The following is a 15,849-nucleotide window of genomic DNA, read 5'->3' as shown; positions in this document are numbered from 1 at the left end:
TTGGTTTATTGCGGTCATAAAAAGGCTGAGAAGCAGGTCACTAACCTTGCATGCTGTAGAGTACAACTAAGTTGTAAAAGTGGTAGGTAAACAGTAAAATAAAACCATGTGCCTTAAACTTGAGCTACAGGACAAAAGGCCAAGGGTACATGGAAAACAAAGGCAACTGGCTTGGCTGGGGAAAAAGAAGCTTCTTCCTATTTTATTTTGAGGCTGTAAACTGGTCCATCCTTTCCTTTGAGAAGGCTTATCCTTCTTAAAAGGCTACCTATGTTATGTACTAAATATTTGCTTAAATGTAATTATGCAAAGGATTTAACAAATGCTAGAAGAGTTGTATTTATCCTGGAATTAAGTCAGCCAGCAGTTTAGCCCCCCTGCTAGACAGGAAGACGCCATCAAATGTTGTCCTGATATATTAGCTGTCAAACATTTGTTTAGAAACCTTCAAATGAAGGAGATCTTTCAATGTTTATGTGAACCCAAGGTCTCTGACATCTGTTCAAGATAAAATTTTAAAATTATTAACCATCTGTTTTGGAGGGCAAGGAAGGCAAGAGGTGAGCTGGTAATTAAGATTCCTTGTTGAGACACATGTAAGATATATTACTACTTATTTGTCATTTATAGATGTAACAATATATAGCTCTTTGTGTTCCATATAAGGACAGGAGGATATGAGTGTATCTTAAAATTGGTTATAGCAATCAGCCAATAGGAAATTCAAGCAGGCTGATTGAACAAAGGCAGCCACAGGAGGAGCAAAGGGGGGGTGGATTAAGGAAATATAAGGGCTGGCCATAATGGCAGGAAGGAGGGCCAGAGCTTGGTAACCATATACCACTGTGCCTCTCATTTATTTGTCTGACAAATAAATTATTATTTTAATTTCTCTGTTGCTGCGTTGAATATTTCATTCCAGCTAAGCGTTAACCACAAGCAGGGTGCTACATTTTATGGTGCCTGCGACTCGGATCAGTGGTCTGCTGGAACGCAGCTCCTTCGCCTTACTGGACGGGGTACAAGAGAGAAGACAACTGATTGCCTACCCAAGCGCGCACTGGAAAAATTTTTTCCAGGGGAACGCAGCAGTCTCGTCTGTCTGATACCCTGCCCACCGACGGCGACGGACCGGGGGGGACCAGAGAAATAAACAGGGAACCAGCTAAGGGTAAGTGCACTAAGGGGTTTTGGCCCTCCAATTAATTGGGAGGAAGAGAAGTCCTGATCAAACTTCTGCGTCTCAGTAAAGGGGAACTGAGTACGCTAGGTGGCTGGGTATATCAGATGGTGATCTGGTGGGGGAAAAGGGAAGAATGGGAGGTAGTGTGTGGTGAAGTATCTGGCGCATTGCATGTGTGAGAAAGTACAATGTGTAGCTGACCTAAGTGTGGAGTGAGTACTACTTCGTTTCCCAGTAAGGTGTGTGTGTGAGTGACTGAGTGGATACTTCACAGGGCCATACAATGGGAGTTGGGGGTTCAAAGGGGGGAAGTACACCTTTTGAATGTATGTTAAATAATTTTAAGAAAGCCTTCTCAGGGGCATATGGAGTCAAAATGACGCCTGAGCGCCTGAGAACGTTATGTGAATTAGAGTGGCCGAATCAAAATATTGAATGGCCATCTCAAGGAACCTTTGATATAAATTTAGTAAGCAAACTTTGGTCTAACATCGCCAAAGAGACTGGAGGGTGCCCAGAACAATTTTCATATATAGATTCCTGGCTGAGCACATTAAATAAAAATCCTCCATGGATAAGGGAATGCAAAGTCCAACGATGCAAATTATTGGCTGTAAAAGCCAAAGTTAGGAAAGGAATCTTGCCAAATAAATCCAAACACTCCACCAGTTGTAACCCCAAGGCAAGAAAGTGGAATGAATAATGGGGGTGGAGTCACAGAACTTGATTCCTTGATAGATTATGATAAATATCTTCAGGAGGCATTGGAGTTCTATAATGAAGCCCAAGCAGAAGTGGTTATTCCACCTGTGAGTCCCAGTAGAACTCCATCTACAGTCTCCTTTAGTGGAACAACTAATTGCCCACCCCAAACCCCTGTACATCCAAGTCCTAGAGAATTATCACAGAAGTTACAGGGAGACCTTGATCGGTCAGCAAGCAATACAGCCACCTCAGGCTATGATGGACTTGGTGACTTCAATAATAAATACTCACAGTCCTACTTGGACAGATTGCCGCCAGCTCCTGAATACTCTGTTCACCACTGAGGAAAGGAGAGACATAATTGAAAAGGCACAGATATATTTGCGTGAGCAGGCCAGAGTGGGAAATATTTATAATATTGACCGTCATCTCCAGGACAACTTTCCCTTGGAAGATCCTAATTGGGATCCAAACAATGCAATTCACCTGGCCAGGCTTACCACCTACCGCCAGACGCTTGTGCAAGGTATCTGCAGGGCATGCCAGAAGCCCACTAATATGTCTAAAGTCTCAGGAGGGTAGACGTGTTACCCATAACACTGTTTCGTGTTCGGTGCACACCCACAAAAAAAAAAAAAAAAAAACTTAAGTTGTCACCTTTTGAGCTCCTGTATGGGAGGCCGCCCTCCTTTGTTCAGGATAGTCCAACTGACCTCAAACAAATAAGAGACCATGTGACACAGGGACAAGTGCAATCTCTCTCCCGTGTTTTTGTCTCTCTCCCGTGTTTGTTTGTTTGTTTTTTATCTTAACAGGTGGGCCCTCGAGCGCACGCCGTGCAGCATTGCCGTGCCGATTCATCAGCTTCAGGCTGGCATAGCATATGGGTGAAAGAGTGGAAACGTGATCCACTTGCACCTAAGTGGCGTGGACCTTACACCGTCTTGCTCTCTACTCCAACAGCGGTGAAGGTAGCTGAGGTGACCCCCCTGGATTCATCACTCCCGTTTGAAGAAGTCCGAAGGCAGTTGGACATGCAAAGGTGACCCCTCTAATCCTCTTAAACTGACTCTCTCCAAAAACCCCTGTATCTAGCCCTACGGGGAACGGGCTAGGTCACGGGCAACATTAGACGACCGGCCTGCTGCAGCCACACCCTGGAAGCTGGCTGACCTGCGCACGCCTGAAGCTTGAGGAGCGTCTGAACCAGAGACTGTGAGCGGGAAGATTCTCTTATACAATTGATTGACTGCCCCCTTGTGGAACAATTATCAGGGATATTACACATTGGGGATCTTTGGGATATATGTTTTGGTCTTGGTGGTTCCCCATTCCTGTCACTGGGGGAATTATATTGGGACTAATATTTATGCTATCACAATAAGGTAATCTTTTGTGGAAGGAATGCATATGCTAGACATCAACATGATTTTATTATTAATCCTGATCCCTTGGGAAGAGGAAGGGTCCTTGAATCTGACCAAATTTGCTAAATATGGATTCCGCTATGACCACAAATGTGGGTAGGTTTAGCTGAAATGGTAGGCAATGTTGCAAATAGGACCAATTGCCTTGTTTGCTCTCTTGGGCCAGATGATTCAGAGGGAGGTATGCCCTTATTACCGATACCATTAGATGCCATTGGTATGGTAAGCGAAATGCCACACCGAACAGAAGTACAGAATTTCCTCGGATGGAACTCAACTAAACATTACGAGTTATACCTGTACAAGGGGAATTCTGTGTACATAAATCATCAGATGCAGCTGATTCTACCATGATAGGCTCTTCTCATTGTCACTATACTTGGGATTATATTAAGAATAGTCATACCTGGGCAAACGGTACTACCTATCGAACTCGGAATACCTTGCCCTGTGCAACCCCTTTTATTCATGCATGGAAAGTGGTATGGAACATAACTGTGACAGAGAAAGGCAATCTAACATACTGCACTGTGAACTATATACCCCTTGTGATATTTCGCCTTATGCACTCCACATACCAAAACCCTCAGACCCATGGTTGTGGTGGATATGTGGAGAATGGGCATACAAGAAACTCCCTTCCAAATGGAGTGGGACTTGTTTCCTGGGATGGGTATTACCACCAATGTGGATTTTGCCCACTAATTTGGCCAAGCGAACACGAAGAAACGCTGATATTTCTCATATAGCAGGAGGAAGTACCCAAAGTTGGAGCGGTACTGATGATTGGCCACCAGAGCGCATTATAGCCTATTATGATCCTGCCTCCTGGAATCCTGGTGAGCTCATACAAGGGGCACAGGATCCTATTTATAATCTAAACAGAATAATTCGATTGCAAGCAGTAGTGGAACTTGTAACCAATGTAACGGCCCAGAGTTTGAGACGTATTGCACAACAGTTGGATGAAAGTAGAGCCCCATTTTGCAGCTGAAAATGGGAATGGATTATGTACTTGCCAAGCAGAGAGGCCTATGTGGAGTCTTGAACTTGACAGGGAATGCCTGTTGCTTTAACATTTCAGATAATGGTGAGGCAATCCGTGTGTTGGCCACATGTCTTGCTTGTTTTTCTTGACGGTAGTAGTGATGGTTTTATGTATGATGCCATGTATCATTTCATGTTTTAGAAGTACAATTAGCAAGATGATTTCGAATGAAACTCTACCTCATATCATGGCCCTATACACAGCTTTAACTCAGGAATATGATGCAGATCAAGCTATCAAGGACGCTTGGTACCAAGGTCCTTGAGCTTGAAAGGGGGGAATGTGGCATCTGAATATAGACTGCATTTTTAATCAAGGCATATATTGGCTTATATCTTGATCAGGTTCCTAAATTAAATGGGCTTAGATTTTCAAATGTTATGCCAGGCAGAAGACCAACTGCCTAAGTACTTTGGCAAGATGTTTATCCTTCTGGAAAAGAGGGCCCCTTTGGTTTATTGGTTTATTGCGGTCATAAAAAGGCTGAGAAGCAGGTCACTAACCTTGCATGCTGTAGAGTACAACTAAGTTGTAAAAGTGGTAGGTAAACAGTAAAATAAAACCATGTGCCTTAAACTTGAGCTACAGGACAAAAGGCCAAGGGTACATGGAAAACAAAGGCAACTGGCTTGGCTGGGGAAAAAGAAGCTTCTTCCTATTTTATTTTGAGGCTGTAAACTGGTCCATCCTTTCCTTTGAGAAGGCTTATCCTTCTTAAAAGGCTACCTATGTTATGTACTAAATATTTGCTTAAATGTAATTATGCAAAGGATTTAACAAATGCTAGAAGAGTTGTATTTATCCTGGAATTAAGTCAGCCAGCAGTTTAGCCCCCCTGCTAGACAGGAAGACGCCATCAAATGTTGTCCTGATATATTAGCTGTCAAACATTTGTTTAGAAACCTTCAAATGAAGGAGATCTTTCAATGTTTATGTGAACCCAAGGTCTCTGACATCTGTTCAAGATAAAATTTTAAAATTATTAACCATCTGTTTTGGAGGGCAAGGAAGGCAAGAGGTGAGCTGGTAATTAAGATTCCTTGTTGAGACACATGTAAGATATATTACTACTTATTTGTCATTTATAGATGTAACAATATATAGCTCTTTGTGTTCCATATAAGGACAGGAGGATATGAGTGTATCTTAAAATTGGTTATAGCAATCAGCCAATAGGAAATTCAAGCAGGCTGATTGAACAAAGGCAGCCACAGGAGGAGCAAAGGGGGGGTGGATTAAGGAAATATAAGGGCTGGCCATAATGGCAGGAAGGAGGGCCAGAGCTTGGTAACCATATACCACTGTGCCTCTCATTTATTTGTCTGACAAATAAATTATTATTTTAATTTCTCTGTTGCTGCGTTGAATATTTCATTCCAGCTAAGCATTAACCACAAGCAGGGTGTGGATAATTCTCCACCTCAGGCTGTAAGTTTTTGTGCTGTATGAGTGAAAAGTGTATTTATATTGCATCTTTTATTCTGATGGCTGACAGTTGATGAGAACAACACGTAGTTTAAATGGTTAAGAAACACTAGTCTGTAATATAAACCTGCGGCTGCTATGATACCTAGGACAGGAGGGGAGCTGGGATGGCCTGATCTCTGGTATCAGAATTGTCTCAGTGAAAACTGAGAGACCTGAGGGTGTCTCCAAATCCAAGTTTTGCACAGGGACGTCTGGGAGCTTGCTTCAGAGCTATAAATTATACTTCAGTGGGATTTATTTGGACAAACTCTCCACTATTTGCAAAGTTGTGTTTTGTGGTTTCAGGATACTTTAGATTTTGATTGCCAAGGTCTGTCATGTTTAGTTTTTAGTACTACATAAGACATGAAAGTTAGGTTTTTAGGATTTGTGGTGTTTGGGTTTTGTATTAGCTGTGTTGCAGTGGGGGCCTCTTTGGGCACAGAGAATTGCAGGGATGTTTACCATAACCATATGCTAATGTTTAGGTTGTTGTCTTGAGCAAACAGTACATGAAGCTATTCTCTCTCTAGCGGGTTGCAGCTGCATAATATTCCCTGCCCAGTAATGAAGGCCTTCTTCTGGACTTCAAGCAAATAGCGAGTTTCCCACATGGGACTTTTAGATAAAAGGGTAATGTGTCAAGGATTGGACAGGCAATGTATGTGTCAACATACCAGAATTAACTAACCAAGGCATTTCAAAATATACTATTTTATCCAAAAGCAGCACCTGATTTTCCAAAAATTGGTTTGAAAGGCACTAAAGGTACTTTTATTTATCCCTACCCAGAGCAGCTAGGAGCAAGACTGAGTTGGCCTGGAAAGCAGTGATATTGGGGGTCAGGCAAAACAGCCACAAGAGCTGTCTATAGGGGTGGAGGAAAAATTGGATTCAGTTTGCATTTAAAAGTGAACCTGCCTAGTTTGCACTTTGGGGGGTGAGGAAGTAAACCAAAAAACAGTTACCCTTCTTCAGATTTTGCAGTAGAATTCTCTAACCAAGTTATGAGGGCAAAAATGTATATGCTGTGCACAAAAATCAGAGGCAGTTTTAGGGTAGTGTAACCAGCCACTTTGCAGAGGGAGCCCCATCAATGCTGTAGAATGGAGCCCAAGAGGCAGTGAAGCTGAATTCTAGCTTTGCACACGGCGGCACCATTCCGGGAGCCCAAAGTCCACCACTGTAAAAATGCATATATCAGTGGAGGCAACATACAAAAATATGCTTGTATGAGGAAACTGCTTTACAAAATGTGCACAATAGGGGAAATTGCATAAGAAAAATACAAAGCAATGTGCTGGAGGATAAATTTGTACCGAAATCCTGGTGAATTTTCTCAAGGTCTTTTTTAAAAAAGAGAAAAAAACATGAATTGCTGTGGAAATGCGAAGAACTGAACTTAAGATTGCCAGCCCTAGCTGTCAATGACTCCAGGGGTGTCAACTTGAATAATATATTGGGGGGTGCAGGTAAGCCCATCCCCACATAATAGATCACAAGATACGGCACATGCACACCATCTTAATGGCAATGCCCAGTGCTTTTTAAAAAAAAGGAAATAAAAAGTATTCTTGGGAGGATTTTCTAGTGGCATTCCAGCAAATAAAACTTTTGTGCAGAAACTTAGACAAGTCCTGAAATGACTGGATATGATTCACTTCCAGGAGATAAGGCAGAATCTCAATTTTATCCCACTGCACCAATCTTTTCTGAGACATCCTTGGAATGTCAGATCATCCAAACACAAGCAAAGATTGTAATGAAGCAACAACTCTTTTAAAGGCACAGCCCTTGCAGCCTTGGCTTTTCAGGAAGTCCCTCGCCTCTTCCACCATTAGGTTTACACCATCCCATTTTGAAATGCTAGGAATTACATAGCATTGTAGGCTGGCCTGAAAACCTATGACAAAATGCCTCTTTTGTTTTGTGCACTGATAAACTATCAAGCCTTTCCATTCAAGAACATAAAGTATATTACCTTGCTTAAAAGACCTGTGTTTGACAACAAACCTTCTGTGGTTCACAATCTCACAAATCAGATTCGTACAGTATTCGGTCTGCTACCTGAAATAATTTCCTCCCATGTGGTAAGCAAGATGGAAATATAAAGGGATGGTGTGCTATATTTCTCACTACCTGATTTCTTCATTTTCCACTTTGGCGTCAAAACTTTGTTTCATATATATATATATATATATATATATATATATATATATATATGCTTTCGTAGATTTTCACGGGTACAGGAATGCAGGTTTTGGTGTCTTCGGGTGTCTTCCCGTGTAAGAGTTGGGGTGTCTAGGCGACGTTTCGACGAGGTCTCACTCGTCATCTTCAGGCTGGTGCTTTCGGCTTCTTGTTACTGGAACAGAGCAGGATCTCAGTGTTTGAGTTCCTATAAATACTGTTGGGGGGGTGTGGTGTATAGCCTCCAACGTTCTGGGCAGAGAGGAAGTTCCCAGGTTAGTGTGCCTTTTCTTCTTTTGTTCATTAATTACTTGAGGGATATCTTGAGAGATTTCTTGAGTGATATTCTGAGTACCATTTAGGAGGGTCATTAGGTGTGGATTAGTTGCTAAAGCTTTCGTGTCTTGACCTCTTGAGCTTGTGAAGAGTTTTTCTGAGAAGATGGCTGTACTGCACTTAGTTGTGCTCTGGCTTGGCTTCGTGTATAGGGGCGAGCTGTGGTTTTGTGCCCTGTGCCAGCCAGATCTGTGTAGGGATTGCAGGGGGGTGCAGCATCCGGAGGTGCCACTATGGTTTGGCTACTGGATGGTGTCTGTAATTTATCTGTGGAGATGGTCTGGGTTTGGGTCTGGTGTGGTTGATTGGAGATGGCGTTCTGTGTGCCTCTGGTTCTGGTGTCGGTTTTTGTGGGGAAATCCTCCATAAACACAATATCAAAACAGCCTTTTGCACCAACCAAAAAATAGCCAATATCCTCAGAAACCCCAAAGATAAAATCCAGTTAGAAAACCAAGGGGTCTATGAAATACCCTGCAAAGTCTGCCCAGCCACGTACATTGGACAAACAAACAGACGAATAAATGCACGTATCGCAGAACACAAGAATGCCGTCAAAAAAGAAGAAAAAACTTCCTCTCTTTACCAACACATGAAAGAAACAGGACACGAAATTAATTTTGCAGATTCCAAATTGCTCTTTAACATGGAACATCACCACAAGAGAATAATCATGGAAGCCATCGAGATAGAGAAACACCCTCACAACATGAACAAGCGTGACGACACGTCCCGCCTGCCAGACATCTGGAAATTAGCCCTCCCCACAAAAACCGACACGAGAACCAGAGGCACACAGAACGCCATCTCCAATCAACCACACCAGACCCAAACCCAGACCATCTCCACAGATAAATTACAGACACCATCCAGTAGCCAAACCATAGTGGCACCTCCGGATGCTGCACCCCCCTGCAATCCCTACACAGATCTGGCTGGCACAGGGCACAAAACCACAGCTCGCCCCTATACACGAAGCCAAGCCAGAGCACAACTAAGTGCAGTACAGCCATCTTCTCAGAAAAACTCTTCACAAGCTCAAGAGGTCAAGACACGAAAGCTTTAGCAACTAATCCACACCTAATGACCCTCCTAAATGGTACTCAGAATATCACTCAAGAAATCTCTCAAGATATCCCTCAAGTAATTAATGAACAAAAGAAGAAAAGGCACACTAACCTGGGAACTTCCTCTCTGCCCAGAACGTTGGAGGCTATACACCACACCCCCCCAACAGTATTTATAGGAACTCAAACACTGAGATCCTGCTCTGTTCCAGTAACAAGAAGCCGAAAGCACCAGCCTGAAGATGACGAGTGAGACCTCGTCGAAACGTCGCCTAGACACCCCAACTCTTACACGGGAAGACACCCGAAGACACCAAAACCTGCATATATATATATATATATATATGTCAGGGAACTGACATCAGAGCGAGAGGCGAAGGGGAGGCTCCCAGATTCTGCAGGCGAAGGACCCAGCACCAGGGGGAGAAGCAGCTCGGTAGAGGAGGAAGGAAATCAGCGCAACACCAGGGATAAAGGGGGGCAAATGGGGGAAGCGGAGGGAGAGCTCCGGGATTCTTCTCTGGACATCAGTGAGGAGAGCACAGGTCCTCCACTACCCACGCCCTCCCTGCGCAGAAGACTCCCGCGCAGTGAGAGGAGGAGGCGACTAGGAGTCAGACAGCTTCTATGCTGGAAAAGGTTTAAGAAACGCCCACAGACAGATTCTGCTAGCGACTGAGGCAGCCACACGGAGATGGGCTGTGCAGTCAGAACGGTTTAACCAAGGCAATTAAGCCTAGAAAGGCGGCAGTTTACGCATGAGTAACTCATACTCATTACAATACACACACACACACACACACACACACACACACTAATAAGACATTATTAGCACTAGCAGGTTAAGGCGTAAGTGTGAGCTGGTAGGCATGAAGTGCCCTCCCCTCCCCATCTCCCTCCAGAAATCAGGAAGGAAAAAAAGATGCTGCAGGAAACATTTCTTAATAGGAGCACAATGCCAGTGTTTATTGTATGATTTAGCATATACATATGATAGATACATGGACAGAGGCCAATGGCTTAGATGAGCAGAATGGCTATGTTTTATCTTAGGCCAAAAGGAGACATGAGGCGATGTTCTTTACATCTTCTGTCCCGAGGGCTTCTCTTTAAATGGGTAAAGCAGTTGTGAGGAGCCTTTGGTTGGGGGTGGTCATTGCTGCCCCCGCCTTCCACTGGTCCTTTGCGCAACAGCTACGTTATCTGATAAAAATAGCCCTGGGATAAAGAACCGTGGAACTGAAGGCAGCACGCACTTCTGCCTTTGATTGCATCATGAAACTAATGGACATCACTGGAGGGGATGTGGGACACTTAAAAGGCTGATGGCAAATGAGACACGTTTCAGGGTGCTGCTGCAAGGGGGAAATGCTTCCTAGCATAAGAGGATTCCTGCCAGCGATGCAGTGAGCTGTCTTAGCAGGAGCCTTTGGCGCTTTCTGTGCTTTGTTCATAGGGCAAAGCTTTACAAGCAAAGGAGGCAGGTGCACACATTTTAAGGGTCCTTTGTATACCCCTCAGTGTGGTAAAAATTGCATTCCTGTATCTCCATGTGTCTGAGCGCCAGTCATATAGGAGTGGTGCCATATAAATCCTGGACATTCAGGATGACACTGTATGGTTGTGTAAAAAAAAAAAAAAAGGTTTGGATTTTAGTAAAAGAAAAGAAATAAAAATGGAAATGAATCGAATGTGGAATTTGATGCACTTTAACAGAAACTCCAGATGGACTACGTGAGGGCGAAATGTAATTGTGTCATTTGGCTCACGGTACCAATTTCTTTGGGGATAAATTTGCAAGTTTGTCATAACATTTGATTTATCCTGAGGAGGATTCAAAGGATACCCGAAGAAGACAGTACAATTCTATACAACTCAGAAGTAAGCTGAAATCAGGCTTGAAAGCTAACTATCCTATCACTTATTTATCATGACAACTTGCAGAGGGAAGAAGTCAGGTCTGCAAATGTGAGTGTATCTGCCTATTGTAATGTTTGACCTTCAACAGCAATTCAGATGTGCTTCCTTGAGCCTCTACTTAATGTGCTTATCAGAAATAGGAGAAAGAATATTGCATTCCTCTGCTAGAGCATATGGAATAGGGGATTCTTTTCATATCTCATTTGAGCTCTGTTACTCATAAGCCTGCTCTTCATCCACCTAAAGCTCTGCAAAGACACATGCTACTATAACATGGAAGGAATGGCATGATCATACAAGCATCTCTGCCTCTGCTCTGCCCAGTATTGTCTACGAGGTACCAGGGACCAGACCTTGAAAAGTCCTGACCTTCCACTCTGCCATGGTTGCTCCACTGTTTCTGCCATTTTACTTCCTGCCATTTTAGTTTCTCATCTCTCTCTCCCCCACCCCATAACTTTTTAAAAATGCACAGACCATTTCTGCAACTCTGAAGAGGCAGATGCCTTGCATGGAGAAATTTGAGCAGAAAGCCTCTCTGATTAATGCCTGTGCAACCACGGCCTGCACTCCTGGCTAAGCACCAGAGCCCTAATATATTCCAGAATGAGGCAGAGCCGCAAGACGTTGGCATGCCAAAACCAACAAAGAGTTCTGTGAACCTTGAAGGCTGACAAAAACCTATGTATTTGTGGTGTAAGTCACTGGGGAGGAAGAGGGTCAGAGGACTGTGCTGCTCCTGCTCTCTTTGGTGGACTTCCCATGAGCATCTGCTTGGCCACTGTGGGAAATGGTCTGGTCTAGCAAGGCTCTCCTTGTGCCCTGCGTTGCCATGGGGCTCCAAAATGGGCTCTAGTTCATTTATGATGCCATTAGTAAATTTGTTAGTCTTCAAGGAACCACAGGACACTTTGGGAAGAATCCCACGTTGCACTAAGGCGATCAAACGTTCCATCAGAGCAAGCACTTTGGCTTGCCAGACAGAATGTTCCCCCTCTCCTCTGCGTGCTGTTCTGGGGGTTCTGTATCATCTGATACTGAAAGGCAGCTAAGGATGAAAGTCCAGCATTCTGCCTTCTGGTTCCATATTCCAGACCCTTGAAAAAACCCTCCTGATTACTGCAGGGCACTGTGAAGTGCTGAGCACTGAAACCTGCATGGCATGACTTTAATTCACCAGCCCAAATGATCAGAATATGGACGCATACTTTAGCAGTGCATGAAGAAAAAACATTTTAGCTATGAGTCCTGTTCAATAGATGTGGGCAGGTAATTAAGTCAATCCTAGAACAGAAATTCCTTTTACTAAGTTGGGCTCTTAAGTATGAATGTAGGAACCAAATTTCAAAGGGATGTTGCCCAGAGAATTCTTTTCCAACCTGCTTCTTTCCTGTTTCCTGACTCAGGCAAAGGGTGGGAGCAGTGCAGGCTTTTGACCCCCGAAGGAAAATGTGTAGATCTAGCACTGCAGGTGAACAGATGGAAAGAAGAAAAGAAAGAAAATAGAATGAAGGGATGAAATCTTGAGTTGAGGTCTTAGAAGACTCCATTCTGTTCAAGAGCGATGGGTCATCACAGGCTTCTGTAAAGGATCAAAACATTGATGAGAACCCTTCTGGTATCAATGAGGATGGGCCAAAATTGTTCACCCACATTCCCCATTTCACTGTTTGCAGGGTGTGAAGGTGGTCATTTCAGAGATACTCAGTGAGCAGGGACAAAACAGGGTGGTAAGCTGTTCTGGTTAGCTGTGCAGGCCCTGTCGTCCCTTCAGCTCACGTGAGTCCAGAGGGACAGAGGGGCTTGCACAGCTGACATGAGGGGAAACTTCCTCCCTGTGCGACTGCTGAGCTGATACATTCCCCATTTTATGCAGTTTCACTGATATGCACAGGGGTTTGAATGTAACCCCACCTAAATGGAGAGTCGCCTGTATGCACCCTTTTCACAGAACAGGGTTCTACCACTAATAAAGTTATAGCAAAACAGATATCCACAATGCTATCTTTCTTGTCTTGGAAGCACCCCAAGGCAATGTAAGGAACCATACTAAGACAGTTAAAGGGTTAAAGCAGAACCCAACAATGCACAGATGTCGAGGACAAAACGTTTGGGCAATATGGCTGTCACCAAAAGGCATGGTACTTTCATTTTGTGAAATTTCTAATCAGCTGCTTTTCATTCTGTCTAATGTCTGATAAGGAAAAAGGTAAAAGTACCCCTGCCCGTACGGGCCAGTCGTGTCCGACTCTAGGGTTGTGCGCTCATCTCACTCTAGAGGCCGGGAGCCAGCACTGTCCACAGACACTTCCGGGTCACGTGGCCAGCGTGACGAAGCTGCTCTGGCGAGCCAGCACCAGCGCAGCACACGGAAACGCTGTTACCTTCCTGCTATAAAGCGGTACCTATTTATCTACTTGCACTTAGGGGTGCTTTCGAACTGCTAGGTGGGCAGGAGCTGGGACCGAAAGACGGAAGCTCACCCCGCCGCGGGGATTCGAACCGCCGACCATGCCATCGGCAAGTCCTAGGTGCTGAGGTTTTATGTCTGATAAGGAGTTTTGCATAATTCAAGGATATGCATGTTCTCGTATTAACAGGAGTTGGACTCATGAAAGATTGTACCTCTCCCATTTTGAATTGCCTACATACTTATAATCTCTGATCAAGAAACAAAACTCCGTTTTCCTTCTGCTTCTCGATTTGGGGTGGCCTGCACTAACTCCTCTCTGCTGTCCCTGGCTAGTCTACTACCTTTCAGCTTACAGAAGGGCAATGAGCTGGATTCTGAATACTTGCCGCAAAGATGTGATCTGCTTTCCTGCTTCTTCCATTTGGATTTCGCTGTGTCAAAGATCCTCTGTAATTGGAGTTCCGAGCAAATGATTCAGCATTGTCTTGAAAAGTGGAAGGCAGAGGCGTTTGTTAGGACATTGTGACTGACTGTTTTGCTTTAGAGAGCTTTTCTAGAACCATCTGCTTGGAGAGGAAGCCTTTGAGGTGTGTGAAAACAGGAGGCCTATCTGGGAGCCCATTTATCCATACAGGTCAGATGGCTTTCTCCACATCTCCATCATTCAGAGGATTTGCTGACTGAGTGATTCATAGTCTATTCAGTCACAGGGAGTTGGGGGGGGGGAGGGAGAAGTCCGATTCAGTCCACATTTAAAAGGGAAAGTACCAAATTTGCATTTTCCCCAAAAGCAAGTGAATGGAATGGATTGGAACAGCCATCTTTTGAAGTTTGCCCTTCTCTGAATCTTGCAGTTCTCCAGCCAAGTAATGTGAAAAAAATGCACCTACTGGGACATGGTGTGCGTAATCATGCATATTTTAGAAAATAACATGCAAAATATTAGGGAAATTGCTTTGCAAAAAGTGTGTATGCTAGGTAAAGTGGCACACAAAAATATGTAATAGAAGGAGAAATCTGAAAATTAAAATACTGATGAATTTTCACGAGGACTTAAAAATAAATAAACTGCAAACTGGTGTGGAAATAAGGAAATAAGGAGAACTGAACTTAAGCCTGGAAAAATGAGAAACAGGAGGAAAGTGAGATGGGTAGATTTCCCCATCCCTAGTCACAGGACACTAACCTGAACTAGTCTGTGACTTCCTACTCGTTTTCAGAAGCTCACTCTTATCAACACTGGAATTCTTTTTGTAGCCCACCATTGCTGATACACACAAGTGTTTTAACATGTAGCCTGTGCACAGTGCTGCCAAGTGCTTCATAAGCATTATCTTGCTGTCATCTTTGGAACAGTTCTGTGATGTGAGAATGGGGGGGGGGAGGCTGAGTGAGAGGAAGGGCTCTTTCCTGAGGCCACCTTGGTTCATGGCAGAGGTAAGATGTGAAGCAAGGACTCCCCAATTCGTAGCTCAATGCATCAGCTCTTAATATTTTTTTGAGCACAGTGAGTTCAGGCACCAGCTAGAGAGGGACACAGATGACTTGGTTTCTGTAGCTTGGAGCTGGCTGGCATTTCAGGGTGTGGGGAATGACACAACATGGGCACAAAATGTATCTTGCTGGCAGCATTTCAGGACACATTTATATAGCAATTTATACCGCATGAAGTTATTTATACCAGGCCAAAGTACCACTCAATGTGGTTAACATTTTACATTCTCTTATGACCGGGTGTAAATGACTATGGATCAAATCTAATTGTCTGTGAAACCTAATGAAGGAAACAGCTGAACCCATTTATAAGTGGCTGTTTCTAAGATTCAGAGGACATAGCAACACTTCAAACCTCAGACTAGTCCAGTGAGAGAAGACTTCATTCCCCTTTCATGAACAATGATGCTGAGACTTACCCATCCCCCACTTTGAGGGAGGTCTGGCTGAGAGAAGGTCTGTCGTCTCTTGGTGGCTTCATGGCTAAAGGTAAAGGTAAAGGGACCCCTGACCATTAAGTCCAGTCGTGGCCGACTCTGGGGTTGCAGCGCTCATCTCACTTTATTGGCCGAGGGAGCTGGCGTACAGCTTCCAGGTCA

General features: G+C 44.0%; 1 protein-coding gene across 3 annotated transcripts in view; it reads right to left on the bottom strand.

Moving 5' to 3' along the window:
- Positions 1-10,360: 10,360 nt before the first annotated feature.
- MLPH (melanophilin) overlaps positions 10,361-15,849 on the bottom strand; it is a 77,513-nt gene continuing 72,024 nt past the window's right edge. For all 3 annotated transcript variants that reach the window (XM_081168960.1, XM_081168958.1, XM_081168959.1), the window contains 2 exons: positions 14,143-14,240; positions 10,361-12,925 (listed from right to left, as the gene is read on the bottom strand). In XM_081168960.1, the coding sequence (XP_081025086.1) occupies positions 12,899-12,925; positions 14,143-14,240 (125 nt within the window). In that variant the 3' untranslated portion in view covers positions 10,361-12,898. The remainder of the gene's footprint in view (positions 12,926-14,142; positions 14,241-15,849) is intronic.

Source organism: Podarcis bocagei (assembly GCF_964188305.1).
Source record: "Podarcis bocagei genome assembly, chromosome: 1".
NCBI classification, from domain to species: Eukaryota; Metazoa; Chordata; class Lepidosauria; order Squamata; family Lacertidae; genus Podarcis; species Podarcis bocagei.
The sequence above is the reverse complement of the archived record's forward strand: the minus strand, read 5'-3'. Positions and strand labels throughout refer to the sequence as shown.